Genomic DNA, 16,286 nt, shown 5'->3' with positions numbered 1-16,286 from the left:
AGTTTAAAGGGGTACTCCTGTGGAAAACTTTTTTTTTTTTTTTTTTTAAATCACTTCTATTAAAAAAATCTTAATCCTTCCAGTACTTTTTAGGGGCTGTATACTAAAGAGAAATAAAAAAAAAGAAATGCATTTCCTCTGATGTCATGACCACAGTGCTCTCTGCTGACCTCTGCTGTCCATTTTAGGAACTGCCCAGAGTAGGAGAAAATCCCCATAGCAAACATATGCTGCACTGGACAATTCCTATAATGGACAGCCGAGGTCAGCAGAGAGCACTGTGGTCATGACATCAGAGGAAATGCATTTCTTTTTTTCTTTTCTTTCTCTTTAGTATACAGCCCCTAAAAAGTACTGGAAGGATTAAGATTTTTTAATAGAAGTGATTTGCAAATCTGCTTAACTTTCTGGCACCAGTTGATTTAAAAAAAAAGTCTTCCATGGGAGTACCCCTTTAAGACACACTGTTTTTTTTTTTTTTTTACCAAACATAGGTATTAGTAAGCGCTAGTGTGAAAGTGCCGGCCAGTTACTGCAGATGGTTTTTCAATTACATTTTTGTGCAAAGTAAAACTCTGTCAGTGTGGAACCTAAATACAGAAACCTGTTCCTAAGTTAATAAAAGGGGTATAAAAATATGGCATCTTACTTTTCTATGCAGAATAATTGGTTTAGGAAAGTAAAATAACATTGTATACTAAGATAAAGAAATTATACCTTATTTTGAGACAAAACCAAATAAATATGTAAAAATATGTGCAAGGTCACTCAAGATCACTTGAACATTCTATTTATACCAAGAAGTGTCACTATATAAAGGAGGCATCTTCTGTGTATAGATCAGAAAATGTTTCTATACCAACATAGAAGGGATTTTGTTTTCCTGTAAGAGCAGTGAGCTATTCTTTAGAAAGATTTTAAAGGGATTGCCAAGTGATGAAAAGAAAATATTATGTATGGCTGGGGGTGCCATATAAATAAAAGGGATACCTCATCCAATCCTCCAGAGCTGCCGTTTGGATAGCTCCCAGTCCCTGGTCATCTTTATTTCTTCCTTGTTCTTGTAAACAAAAAACCTCCCCACTTAGCCAATCACTGGCCAAGGTAGAATTCCACTATGGGCAGTCATTGACTGAGCGGGGCAGTTCTCCTAAAGAAGTAGTGACAAGCGGGCACTGGCAGTCATCCATATGCAGCTGCAGGGGATTGGGGGAGGTAAGTGTTCCTGCTTTTTTATTTTTATAGTACCACAGCCATATATGCTTAGGCCTATTTTTTTTCTTTACCCTGGACAACCCTTTTTAATAAGGTCCTGGATGTCTGTTCAGGGATTTATTCTGATTTGGTGGGGGGATCAGTGAACAAGCCCTGTCTGGAAGTAGTTAAACTGTTTAAGAGCACTATATACGAATGTTTGTGTCACAGTATACAAATAGTAATTCCATTGACAAGCCACACACATAAAGATACAGGTTGCATGCGCGCTATAGAGACGAACTCCTAGTACTGAACAGCATTCCGGTTACACAACCGCAGGAGCAAGTCTTCCATCCTTAATTTCACAGCATATGTGGCTTATCCATCCCTAAAACACGTTCTTAGGGGATCTTATAGGGTTTTAGTTTAAAACTGATCTATCTATTTTTTTTTCTTTTCCTATGTTGATTCCATTTGTAGTAACATATTTTTTGATTGCTGTTTATTTTGTTTGGTTTAGTCTACAACAAAAAACTAGCTGAGCTGATGTGCACAATTGCTGTGATTTGGAAACATTATCTGCTGTCTTATGGGTGACCAGCTTGTTGCAACTTTGGTGTCTGCTCAAGAGTGGTAGATGCTCATATCTGTCACATATGATTATACCTGAATAAATAGGAAGAGCCTGTTTTCTAAAAAATAAGCAAGGATAAACTTATACATTACCACAGCCATTTGGATATGGAGACTGAACTTTTGTTGTTTTTAGTAACCAAACTGTTTGTGGTTTTAATGTATGTTCATCCTTTCTTATTTTTATGCAGCTGGTCATGAAGACTATTAATATGTTGACACATCTTTTTCTGTAGAGATCACTTGAGCAATATTTTCCCCCTCCCTGCACAGTGAATTACTACTTCACTGGTCACAGAGCATGCCTAGAACACTTTCCCATAGAAGTCCATGAGTCTGCCCCAAACTACAGGTCCCTATGCTCCATGTAGCTGATAAAAAGTTGTTAAAAGCATCTCAGACAAGATGATACATTTAATTGAAGCGGAGCCCTGACAAGAGCCACATGGTGTTAATATTCGACACACCAGCACTTCAGCTTTACAATTGGGGTATAGAGTGCCTGTGTAACATCCCAAAGCAATATTTCTAATAAGAGGATGAAGTAAACTTTCTTCAGCCTGCATCAACTACTGGTTCTGTTCCATTTTAAAGCTTCTATATTCTGCTGGTCTGATCCCATGATTGCAAGTGATGAAAACCACATTTAGCTCAAGTGGAAAACAAAGGTGTTCTAAAACAAAATATATAATAATCCAGGGCTATTTATTTAGCTGTGTTATCTGCACATCACACCTCAGGCTTAATGCACAGCCAAGCATTCATTTTCCTGCATTTCTATTTTGCCATTGGCCTCATGGGCCTCTTATCCTGGTGCTTGTTAATGTGTGTGGTGTTTGTTTAAGCCAGCAGTAGAAGAATGCCATAACAGGATGTACGATATACAGTATTATGTTTCATTCCTACATGAGAATCAAATCAAAAGTTTGCAAAAGAGCCAGTCTGTCAGCAATCTTTTTTTCTACCATAGCATTTTTTGCATTTACTGAATGGATGAAGAGAAATAGGGAGAGAGAGAGACATGAATGGAGAGATAGTTAGATAGATGGACCATGCATTGTCATGCTGAGGCTCTCTATCATTTCTCTAGAGATTCAGAATACTTCATTGGAAACTGCCCCCAAAACATTATTCCTCCACTAAATTTCACATATTATCATTTTTGCAAGCTTTTTGATGTCTAGAGCTTTATGATTGGCTCAAATGATGCTTCTTATGAAGAATATAGGTTTCAATTACCTTTTCAGGGAGAAAGTCTCTCCTGGCATCCACCATGACAAAAGTCCTCTATCATACTGGGAAATATACCACGGTTTTATTTCCCAGTATGAAGTATACCACTGTTTTAGTTCTGGTCAGAAAACTGTATACGGGGCAAAAATGAGACAACCGGAGTCAGCGTTTGACTCCGGTCGGCTCATTGAAATGAATGGGGTTCGGGCCGGATCCAGGAGCGGCCGGTTTTCGCCCCTCCCAACCGAATCCAGCAACCGTACACTACAATCGTAGTGTGAAAGCACCCTAACAGAGGGGACTGAAGCATTGCTGAGAAGTTTCTAGTGTGACCATGTGAAACCTGAGAGCCTGCATCTATCCTATGATTTTTTTTATTTTGCTACAGATGAGAAATGTTACAAAGAAACAAAGTACAATGGAAAAAGGACAGTGTATGCATGTTGACTCAGAATTTCTGAAGATATTCATGACATCTGTGGCTTAACTCAAAACCCCCAATGAGTTTTAGACACTATATTTAGTCCTCTGTTTTTAACACAATACAAAAAATCCACAATCAGGCTTAGAACATCTCAGGGAGGAGTTCAATGTTGAATACGATGTTCTTTTCTTCTTACAATATACAATTTGTCTCAGATTGCAAAACAATAAAATTGAAGTAGACTAAGCGTTTCTGTATTTAAATGGACATTGTAACTTTTTGACCATTTGCTAGAAAAAGCCAGGAGAAGTGTGCTAAGCGAGACAAACTTACCAAGTAAATCTATGGGATTGTCTTGGTCAGCCATGCTTTTCTCCAAGCCCAATCTAGGGATTGGTCTGGATCTGAACATCCAGACCCTGACTGATCAAAAACTCTTGAAATGTCTCTGGAACATGTCAAAAGTCTTTTTGCTCAATGTCACTTAATTTTATTTCCAAGCCAGTGTTAATAAAAAAAGCAAGTTTGACATGAACTCAAGGTAGGAAATAGATTCCTTTTAAATTCTACCTTTTATAAGGGTTCTTGTGGTTTTAAGTAACTGAAGTTTAAGAATCATTGCATGATAAAATAATTCAGCTTTCTAATATACTTTGTGTTTACATTTTTTACCTATTCCAAGATCTTTTTCTGATGTTAATGGATAAGAACTTAGACTAAGACATTAGCGTTCACATTAGTGTTGTGGGGCTCTGTTAGGGAGCTCAGTTACAACAACTGATAACAGGGCTGGGACGGAAGTTGGGACAGCTGGCATCAACTGAACCTGACAGGTCCATTCAGTTTGAATGGGATTTCTTGGGGTTCTGTTAGATGTCTGTTATTTTACAGAATTTTAGCGGAAAAAAACCTTGACATGCAGGCCTTTTTTTCGCTAAAGTCCTGTCATTATAACAGAATTAGCTATCATAGCACCATAATTGTTAATAACACTGATGTGAACCTAGCCTTACATGCAGAGACTGATTCATTTGCATGGTCATAGGGTCCTCTTATACACTTAAATGCCATATGGCTGTGTCTTTTGGCTGTGGATGAGGACATATTTTTAGCCTCTGATTATAAATGACAATGTTAAAGGGGTTATCCACCATAAGGTGACATTTAGCACTTACCTACCAGATAGTAATGGACATGCTTAGGAAGAATCAGTGCTTGTCTTGGGGCTAAATGGCTATATTGTGAGATTACCATAAAGCTGTGTCTATCTTTTTGTGAACTGGTGATTTCCTGTTGGAGTTTCTTTCTTTAACTACAAGTCCCATAGTTCCTTGTTTGTAAGTGTGAGGTCACTTTTCTCCCTCCCACACATCAACCACATTCCATGCAAAAGACCAGTGTTTTCTAACCAGGGTGCCTCCAGCTGATGCAAAAATAAAATTAGTGGCAGAATGATCTCTCTCCCACCCAGTGGTCATTCTACTCTATTGAAGCAAAGACAGTCTCCCTTTCATCACCTGACTAGTGATGTAATGTCTCAGGCCGGACTGCACCCTGGGAAAACCTGAGATGACAGTAATTTTGTATGCTGTTAAAAATAAACTTTGGGGCAAAAATCACAGAAGAATTGCGAGACCACCATCACATACAGGTACAGACACTATTATGAACTCCACTAACTTTACAGCCCCTGTACCAAAGTCAAATAAAAAAAAAATCCTGGAATACCCCTTTATGAATATTTCTCTTCAATGACGGCAAACAGATATGGTGAGGAATTGAAATACAATGCATGTTAGAAGTTTCAGAACTTTTCCTTATGCAGTGATTAAAGGGGTTGTCCACAATGGACCATTCATTTTTATTAAAGGAACCCTGCAAAAATCCGGAGTCCTGCAGCTTAAAATCAAGGAAGGATTTTTGTGTTCATGTTTATCTATATACATTTTTTTCCATCCCAGTTATTTCTCCTGGAGGAGATGCGTGAAAGGAAGTATGATGGTTATGCTCGAACAATTCAGAAAGCCTGGAGGAAGTATGTTGCCAGAAAGAAATATGTAGAAATGAGAGAACAAGGTATGGTAATGCATCTAAATAATTCTATTACAGTATGTATTGGGCATGGCAGTGGTGAATTGCATTATGGAATGTTCCCTCAAGACAATTTACTTATACTATATCTTATGTACCTAGAAGGAGAACTTAAATGGACAGATTGTGTTTTTAGTTTCCTACTTTTTTTTCTAAAGCATTCTAGCGGTGTGCCAACTTTGGAAGTGATATATCAGCTTAGAATTGTATTCTTACCACATAGGTAGCTGTCACCACTGCTGTGTGGCCTATAGTGAGAGGGGAGGTTTGACATTGATCTGCCTCCCTTCTAAAAATAAACCTTTTTTTACCAATACTTCATAACCCATTTATTTATTTTTTTATACTAGTGTATGTATCAGGTGGTGAATATATATATATATATATATATATATATATATATATATATATAATTATTATATATATATATATTTTTTAAACATATTGTTTGATAACTTGATCATATATTTTTTTTAAAGGAGAGCTGTAATGCAATGTAACTTATTCCCTATCCGAAGGATAGGTGATAAAATATAGATTGCGGTGGGTACGATCGCTGGGACCCCCTGCGATGTCCTGTACGGGGCCGCGGCAGTATGCTGAAATGGGGGCATTCCGTTCCTGCATGACGCAACGCATGATGCATATCCCATAGAGACACATGGAAGGGGGCATGTCTGCCGCGACTTCCTGCTGGGGATGACACGGCACCTTCTGCAGACTGCTGCGGCCCCATACAGGACTTATGGTTAGGGCCCTATTAGACATGCACAGTAGCATTGTTCATGAGGCCCTTTGCTACCATCAGTTGTCGCCGGTACATCCATACTGGAAGTTGTACGGCTGATGATTTTTTTGATGGGTAAAAACAAGCCGATCAGTCAATGTACAATCCTTGCTATCTCTATCTATCTGGGCCCTTAGCCTTTGATGGGATTTGTCCTCACAGGAGGTTAGAGGTGGGCTTGGTCAATTGCCTTGTTGTTTTTTTCTGAATCTTTTTCATTTCTTGCATTTTTGTTTTGCAGCCTCAGATCTTTTTCTTAACAAAAAAGAGAGGAGAAGGAATAGTATTAACAGAAATTTTATTGGGGACTACATTGGTATGGAAGACCATCCAGAGCTCCGGCAATTTTTAGGAAAACGAGAAAAAATAGATTTTGCTGACACTGTTACCAAATATGATCGGAGATCTAAAGTAAGAAAACAATTATTGATATGGATTTTCTAGTTACTGCAAATGAAGCTTATTCATTGTAGAACTATTTCAAACTGTTTGTAGTCATTGTTATAAATATGTATACGTTAACGCAAACTGAGACAATTAATATTCTGATGTAATGTCTACAAGCCTAGATCATAAAAATCTGAATAATTTAATATATGAATTAAACTAGGTTAGGGCCTGCACCTTACTATTCCAGTGCTCTGAACACAGGGGGCACTGTCACTGTGTGTGCTAATAGCACCAGAAGCCCCACAGTAATACACAGCTGTTGGAACCTTGCTTTAACTTCCAGGATCAGCTAATAATGTTCTCAGCATCTAAGTGATTTCACAGAGGGAGAGAGCTCCCTTTGCTACCCATGGGCACCATACGAATGTGATCAAGGGTGCTAATAGTTACCATGGCCAGAGGCACGTTGATAGATAAGTTGACAGATCTGAGCACATATTGCCATTCAGATGCTGTATAGAATCAGCCCCCCATCAATTCTACATTTTGTACCATCCAGAAAAATCTCAAGATTTTGATCTCTCTCTGCAAAGTAAAAGTAAAACATTTGAAAAGATCTAGAAAGACTGAGCACTAATCAGTCGATCTTGAAGCAGGATAATCTTTATTTCCAGTGTGGGTGCACCGTGAGCGGGGTAATGGACTGCCGGGAATGACTTTGGGCCCGAAGTCATTCCGGGAAGTCCGCTCCCCCGCTCACGATGTACCCGCACTGGAAATAAAGATTATCCTGCTTCAAGATTGACTGGTTAGTGCTCCGTCTTTCTATTTTTAATTTTTTTTCTCAAGTATTTGCTATATATGATCTTCACTACGTAGTAGCACTATATGCCAGCATATATACGGGACTGCTATTTTTGGATTATCATCTGCTAACCAGGTTTACACACTGTGTCTGTTAAATGGAAATAAAAAGGTGCTGAGACCATCATTGTTTCTACTAGAGACGAATAAAAGTAAAACATGTTTCCCCCACACGTTTCTTAAATTTTATACACTGTCATTTATACGCTTGAGAATAGCTGTTACAGTCCAGCCAAAATGTGGAATTTTTTGATTCCACACTCTTGGGAGGAGATTTATCAAAACCTGTGCAGAGGAAGAGTGGTGCAGTTGCCCATAGCAACCAATCAGATTGCTTCTTTCATTTTCCACAGGCCTCTAAAGAGGCCTGTGGAAAATGAAAGAAGCAATCTGATTGGTTGCTATGGGCAACTGCACCACTCTTCCTCTGCACAGGTTTTGATAAATCTCCCCCTTGGAGTGCTGCAGTGAATCTCTATTTGCATTACTGTCATTTATTGCATTTTCTTTTATAACTGATAGTTCTTCTTTAAAAAGCCCCAAATGCCTGCATCTCTGATTATATCATTTAAAAACATTATGCAGTAGTCATGTGGACTGTCCTACCCAGTGATTGACAGCTTTCTCTTCATGTGCACTTTTACACAGATAGTTGTCGGTCACTCAGTAGGACCACCCACATGACCACTTAGTCAAGAATAAGCAGAAATTACATTAATACATTTCCACACAAAGTTATATATCAGTCTGCTGAGCCTACTTTCTGCTCTACAACGTACTAAATAGTAAATGTAAAAAATACATGGGCCAGCTCACCCCTCCAATAGATAGGGACTCTGCATCAGTAGCGTAGATAAGAGTGGAAGCTCGGAAAGAAACACTAGAGCCGGGACTCCAGGTGCAGCAGTTCCAAGGAAATGAAGGCGGGTATCTGGCTCCCAGACAGTTAAAATCCCACTTTAATAAAAAAAAAAACTGTGTAAAATCATACAGGTGAAAAAATGGTGAAGCAACGAAAAATAAAAGCACAAACAAAATTCCAACGTGTTTCGACCTATCAACAAGTCTTATTCATGGCTAAGACTTGTTGACAGGTCAAAACGCGTTGGGGTTTCGTTTGTGCTTTTATTTTTCGTGGCTTCACTATTTTTTCACCTGTATGATTTTACACAGTTTTTTTCATTAAAGTTGGATTTTTACTGTCTAGGAGCCGGATACCCGCCTTCATTTCCTTGGATCTACAACATACTACCTGCAGAATGGACTGCATTTTTAATGTGGCAGGTTCACTTTAATGATACAAATCGGTCTTCAGTAAGCCCCTCATGGTCGCAATTCTGTAGCTGTGTGATACATGGGGATTTTAACTCTGTAATATATTGTAAGATTATTCAGCACATAATCTGGATGATGGCGCCAATTAATCAAACAGTTTTCCTTATTAATAGGGAATAAAGAGAGATCTTATCCTAACACCAAAATCTGTTTACCTCATTGGGAGAGAGAAAGTGAAACAGGGCCAAGAGAAGGGAATGGTAAAGGAAGTAGTAAAAAGGAAGATTGATGTGGAGCGTATTCTTTCTGTTTCTTTAAGGTCAGTATGTGTACCTTGAGGGAAAAGTTATAATGTATACATTGTGCTGTCTGTATAAAATCGGTGACCTTTCTTCCTGTGGGATAACTGTTGTTTTCTCCTACCATGCTGCTTTAGTATCGTACATAGAATGTTGGTGTAAAATAAAATATATTCCTGTAATAAAGCTATAGCATGCTGTTTTAATAGTAAATGGTTGTACACAGTAATTGTGTCGACACATGAGATGACTTTTAGTGAGGAAACAGAACTCATCTTTTCCTTAGATTATAGTTTGCTCATGGCTATTATAATGCTAAATCCATACATGGTTGAAATGCTGTAGATTTTAGCTATGGATTTGCACAGATAAAACCTGTAGCATATTACAGTAACAAGCAAATGAGATTTTACAAATCTCCATGTAGTGCACACCACCTCCTCACTGGAATAGGGGAATTCTGCAGCAGCATACTAACACCCCTTAGTGCCATCTTCTATTAGCATGGTATCTTGTATTTTTCACCTCCCTGTGGTACTGGGCCTTCCCTATTTAGAAATGCATTAAAGGGGTTATCCAGGAAGAAAAAAACAGAGCTACTTTCTTTCAAAATCAGCTCCCTGTCTGTCTCCAGGTTGGGTGTGGTTCTGCACCTCAGTTCCATTTAAAGGGTAGCTCCCACCATCCTTTTTTTTCTGTCCCTGCCTATTGTCCATCTCTCCCTAACCCCCTCCCTGCCTTTATTTTTATTTTTTTTACTATATTAAAAATGCTTTTTTGTCTGCCTGGTAGTGTGCTCACTACCAGGCAGACTTCCCCAGCAAACAGGCATCGCTGATGCCTGCTGGGGGCCTGGGGCCGACACTTCCGCCCTTAGATCTTCTACACAGGGTGCCTCCAGCTGTTTCACCACTACAACTCCCAGCTTGCCCTGACATCTATTGGCTGTCAGGGCATGCTGTGAGTTGTAGTGGTGAAACAGCTGGAGGCACCCTGTGTCAAAAACAATATCCTTCCGTGGCCGCGGTGCTTCCGTGGCCACGGTGTTCTTGCACTTTTTAGTGTTTTTTGCTGTACACTGAGCAGGTCTACACATGGAATGCTTATGCATCAGAGGCATAACCTATTAAGCAGATGTTACTGATTTAAGGTCCCCAAGATGGAGCCCCTCCTGGCCTTGCTATGGTGCCCTATGAATTGAAGTAAGGCCCCTGTTTGAAACATTATTAGGATTTTATTAGAGAAGCGTACATACCAAAAAGCACTGTCTGTAGTTACTGGAAGTGAAATAAGTCATTTAGCAGGGATACTGTAGACCAGTCCTGCAAGGAACTCATTCTCGAGTTAGGGTGAATACCTGTAATACCTCTTTACCCCTAAAGCTAATGCAAAAAGGAATCTACTCTAAATGAAGTATATCTATAATACAAACACTATATTTCCTGCAGTGGAATAGAATAGAACAAGTGAATACTCAGATTTTATTCAATTCTCACAGCGGTAGAAGCTTCTTCAACATCTATGAAACATCTGCAAGAAATTGCAAGCCAGTTGTCATGAGAGCTCTCTGATCCAAATGAGTCTGCCTAGGAGCAAAAGTATCTGGGAGAACTAGATTCTTACCCTTCTGGCTCCCATGTGGTGACATCTGTTCAGATTTTCATGCATTTTAAAAATGCTTCTAGTAAAAGATGTTTAACAATATTATCTGATGGCAGCTACTCAACCCTAGAAATTCATATGCTTATAGACCTAAACATTCTCCGGTGTAACAGCACTATGTAAATAAAGGTTTTATTTTTTAAACCTAAAACATGATTTGTACATTTCTAAATGTATAAATATCTTAAACTGAACTGTGCACAACAAACAAAGACCAATCTAAAAGACTGATGGACTAATTCACTGGAATGTTGCAGAGGCAATCCTCTCCAAAGTGGGCCATACTAGAGCAATTTTATTTTTCATCACCCCCTATTTATTTATTTTTTACACAAAGTGGAATCATTTTTTACTAGATTAGTTTGTTTTTACAAGTCAATAAATGTCCATTACCTAAAATATCAGGTTATCATTCTAACTTATTTGGAATATATTCAACCCTTAAAGGGGTACTCCGCCCCTGGCATCTTATCCCCTATCCAAAGGATAGGGGATAAGATGTTAGATCGCCGCGGTGCCGCTGCTGGGGACGCCGGGGATTGCCGCTGCGGCACCCCGCCATCATTACTGCACAGAGCGAGTTCGCTCTGTGCGTAATGACGGGCTATACAGCGTGACGTCATGGCTCCGCCTCTCATGACATCACGACCCCTCCCCTTAATGCGAGTCTATGGCAGGGGGGGTGATGACCGCCACGCCCCCTTCCCATAGACTTATATTGACGGGGGCGGGCCGTGACGTCACGAGGGGCAGAGCCGTGACGTAACGATGCTCCGGCCCCTGTATTGCCCGTCATTATGTGCAGAGCGATCTCGCTCTGCGCAGTAATGATAGCGGGGTGCTGCAGCAGCGATCCCCGTGGTCCCCAGCAGCGGGACCCCGGCGATCTGACATCTTATCTCCTATCCTTTGGGTAGGGGATAAGATGTCTAGGGGCGGAGTACCCCTTTAAAACATTGGGTGGTGTGTCATTCCAGATTGGGACACCTTTAGATTTGTGACCACAAGAAGGCTCTGATCTTACTGGCATTATCATTTACATTTTGAATAGAATATATGACAGATCCAATTGATCTGTTTTATAATGTGTCCAGATAGATACTATTAAACTTTGACATTCTGTTTTTGTTGGCAAGTAAAATTGTGTAGTAGACTACAGTAGTTTGGTCAACTTTTTGTTGTTTTTGATGACCAGAACAAACAGTGACATCAATGTGAACATTGCTAAACCTGAACATTTTCAAAACCTCAAGTCTCCGTCAGAGATTTAGTAAGCCATGCAAGTTTTGCTGGCCTGAAATAGTTGCATATTTTGGCAAACCTCACATTTTCACTAAAACTGTTGTAAAATTATAGCAGAAATTTACACAACTCATAGCATAGCCATAGACAGGCAAAACATGTGCCAAAGTTAATAGGAAACATGTGTTTTCAAATGCCAGTTTTTGTAACCCCCCCCCCCCCCCCCCCCATGAGTTTGCTTGTATGCAGGCATCTAGAGATGGGCCACAGCCATGTATATTTGCATTATGGTTCTAATTTCTATTTATTAAATACATGTATCTTTACAGCACATTCCAAGATGACTTTTTCATTCTTCATGAGCAAGAATATGACAGTTTGCTGGAATCTGTGTTTAAGACAGAATTTATAAGTCTGCTGGCCAAACACTATGAGGAAAAGACCCAAAGAAAACTACCTCTGAAATTCAACAACACGTGAGTAGGCATTAGTTGTTTAGACAAGTCTCTGGTTAGACATTTGGCCTAAAATCCTGTTCTGTCCTGTCTAACTCTCTTTATTGCATATAGCAAGGTTTGGTTTTGGTTGGCTTTATTCCTTGTACTTGAGAAGCTGCCATCTTGTCATCTCTGTCTGGGTCCCTTCTTACCATCAGGAGAGACATTTCTGCCCCTCTGTCATTATTATGGCATTTAGTAAGACAATCATAAGAACAACGACTGACTGGTTAGTAGTAGACAAGAGCTGTGCTCCCAGTCCGACAATATTTTTCACTCGGGGGATTCTGTATAAACTGAATCTCTTAGTGATGAAAATCATATTTCATGCACAACCAGTACTACAGACTGATAACGATTAAAATGAATTCTCTTTTCTGGTGAGATTATTTAGTAAGGACGCCTCTAAGCAGTTGAAGTGTATAATACTAAAACTTATTTTTTTTAACTTCCTCTTTTTAATTTTCCTATTTTGTAGTCCTTTTTTTTTTTTTATATCTCTTCATTATTCGATCCTCTGTTCCAACTGTATTAGGAGCCACTGTGTTTTTGGTGTCCTGTAATGTCAACCTCAGTGCCCCCACAGTACAGCAAGCAGACATAATCTCCTCCATGTACTTGCACTGTTCTCTACATGAGTAACATGACATTATATGTAAACAGTCCACCAGTATCTGCTTACATGTCATTATAGCTACCTGCGCCAGTCTCTTTAGTTTGAGATAGCTGATGGAGGAATTTGTCACGCAGATGTATAGATAGTGCTCAGAATCCTGGACAACCATGAGGCATAGGATCGAGACCTGCAAGCAGCATGTTTATCCATAGTTTGTACAGACCTACTGTTGTTTATGTGGTATGTCTTTCTAATATGAGGATCATTAATATAACTTGGACCAAGTCATAAAAATATCTCCACTCTCCTCATAACAAGGCAGACTAAATGTGCATATAATACATTTCTGTTTATTGCAGCGTGTTTCAGCTCCTTTTCATGAAGCCTTTCCTTAGGCTGTTGCTCTACGTTATATTTGTGTTTAGTCTGCCTTGTTGTGAGGACTTCCACCATCTCTAGGTAAAGCTTCACCCCAAAGTGTGGGGAGTTATTTTGTTTTCCCCCTACCTGGTCCTGGCCTCATTGAAGTCTGGCTATTTACCATGGTTGCGATCTGGTGGTAAACCCATCAGGTGCTTTGGGTTATCATCTGTACAGAGTGCTCAGTGGTGCCCGGCCTAACTTGCACAACCCCAGAATGGTTGATTTGTCTGTGCTATATTTTTTGCCATAGCTATCTGGTGATAATATACAAGGAAGCGGCCCTTTGTCTCATGTTTTCTAGAGTATAAAACCGTTTTTCTCTGGCAATACACATGAAATAACGTTCTCTGGGTCCATCATGGCATCCCTTATCTCCTGTAGAACAACGGATTAAACACACTTCATCCCCCTTTTTGATGACATTTAAAATTCAGTGAAATTCTTATACAACAAGTCATAAATGTTTTCATGTGGTTTTTACTACAGACTTGAGATGAAATTAAAAAAAGAATCCTGGGGTCCGTGGAGTGGTGGAAGTGGCTCCCGTCAAGTGCAGTTTATTCAAGGATTTGGTGATTTAGCTATACTAAAACACAGCAATAAGGTGCTACAGGTCAGCATAGGACAAGGCCTACCAAAGAACTCACGTAAGTAGATGTGTCCTGTATTAATTACAATGTATTACAACTACCTTACCCTTCTCAGGAAGATCCAAAAGTGAAACCAGGAGAAAATAGTGCCTCAAGTTGCGCAACTGATCAGTGATCCCGATGAAATGGCTATAATCTTTTATGTGAACAGGTTTATTTAAATGTCCAATATATGAACACGTTTTCGGAGGACTCTGCCTCCTTTCTCGGATAACAGGACAATGAATTACTATTTCCTTCTGGTATCACTTTTTAATCTTCCTGACACCCCTGGATAGTGGGTGGATATGTGACTCATTGCTGCATAGAATTTTGATTAGTGTTCTCCCCGGAGAGGGATTGATGGGCGTAAAGTGGAGTTGTGGCTGTACCACGACCCCCTCAGGTGAGCACTCCCTGATATCGATTTACATATCCACCATCTGAACATACAATATTACCCTATGTGGCGCTCCACTTTTTTTCTTTTTGTTTTCTACTTTCTCAGGAAAAGTATATATTCTTTATATACATTTCTATTACAGAATGAAGTAGTACCCTTTTTTTATTTTGGCTTGGGGTGAGCAATTTACAGATTTAACTGGCCATACAGTAAAATAATTTCCATTGGTTTTTCCATTAGAATGTTTGTTGTTTTTATTTTATTTTAGATTGCCAGCAGCCCTATGGGGTTTTCACAAAAAATGTATGCTTGTTTTGCTTCTGTACACATTCCTGTGTAGACATATGGGTATGTTTGTAAAGCATAATCATGAAATGTTGAACTTCTCATAATGTAACATGCACTGGGATAGATTTAGTTCGGTATAAATGAATTACATTTGTGTATATATTGGTCAGAATTAAAAAAAAAACTATTTATTTGGCACTTTCATATGCATTTATTATTTTCTATTATCTAGGGCCAACACGAAGAAACTTAGTTGAAGGGAGAAGTAACATGAGCAAAGCCAAATCCTACCCAAGCAGGGCAGCCCCACCACCACCAGGTATACTGTTCTAAAGTACTAACATTACATCTACTGCACTCTTAAGCTATAATTAGATTGTGAACAGAACACATGGACATTCTAGTGTCTATTGGCCCCAGCAGACCTTATAAGTTATAAGTGGATAAGGCTGGGTGAATTTCTCCTCCCCACTCCTATTGTTTTTTGATAAACTACGTTTATCTGGCAGTAAGTAAATTTCCGTCTCCTGAGAAATAACATACACCTTTTACCAGGCTGACATGTCTAACTATTACAATTTTATGTGTATATTTTAACTGTAAAAACTCTTATATGATCTTAAATGGAACTGCATAGAAGTGTGTGGTTAAAGGGTATCATAAAGTCAACTGCAGTCACAGCCAGCATTACCATCAATTGTAAATCTATGTTGTATGATGATGACGTATAACTCAGTTTTGCTAAATACTGTACGTTCATTAGCATCATGTGCCAAGCTAATAATCCTGATAAAAGCAGGCACAGATAACAGCACGGCCTCCATTACTCCATAACTCACTTTTACAGACTACTCTAAAAATGTTTATCTAAAATGTAAATGGTCACTGTCATTTCAAACAAGTTTCTTTTGTTTGATAGCCTTTGTGATCTGTAGCATATTTATAAATGACTTAGTTTGCAGAATATTCAGATTCTAGTAACAGACAGACTAGGACAGAACACAGAAATTGGGCTGGGCCTAGTGCTGGAGAGCAAGCCTTGGCTGTGTACATTCAATATGTGAGATTACCTTCTCCAGAGGATTCTCATTGTCCCTAAAAGGTGAATCAAGGTTTCCCTTTCATCTCCCACACATTCAGAAGCCAGTGACTCAGTACTCCCCCCCCCCCCCCCATGCCATCTATAATAGTGTGCTGTAAATCAAGCACAGCACAGTGCCAGTCTGTTCAGAATGATATAGTTTCACCAGCACTAGGGCATAGTAGCAAAGACTAAATTACATGCTTCTTCTTGCACAAATGTTGTGCAAAGTATTGGTTATAAAAAATAATC

The 16,286-nt window shown here is 39.2% G+C and overlaps 1 protein-coding gene across 2 annotated transcripts in view; it reads left to right on the top strand.

Moving 5' to 3' along the window:
- The window catches only part of MYO1E (myosin IE), a 160,477-nt gene that overhangs the window by 128,463 nt on the left and 15,728 nt on the right, over window positions 1–16,286 (top strand). For both annotated transcript variants that reach the window (XM_056572455.1, XM_056572454.1), the window contains exons 20-25: window positions 5,449–5,563; window positions 6,607–6,776; window positions 9,068–9,213; window positions 12,427–12,573; window positions 14,120–14,280; window positions 15,186–15,272. In XM_056572455.1, coding sequence (XP_056428430.1) covers window positions 5,449–5,563; window positions 6,607–6,776; window positions 9,068–9,213; window positions 12,427–12,573; window positions 14,120–14,280; window positions 15,186–15,272 — 826 coding nt within the window. The remainder of the gene's footprint in view (window positions 1–5,448; window positions 5,564–6,606; window positions 6,777–9,067; window positions 9,214–12,426; window positions 12,574–14,119; window positions 14,281–15,185; window positions 15,273–16,286) is intronic.

Source organism: Hyla sarda, chromosome 4, assembly GCF_029499605.1.
Source record: "Hyla sarda isolate aHylSar1 chromosome 4, aHylSar1.hap1, whole genome shotgun sequence".
NCBI lineage: Eukaryota > Metazoa > Chordata > Amphibia > Anura > Hylidae > Hyla > Hyla sarda.
The sequence above is the reverse complement of the archived record's forward strand: the minus strand, read 5'-3'. Positions and strand labels throughout refer to the sequence as shown.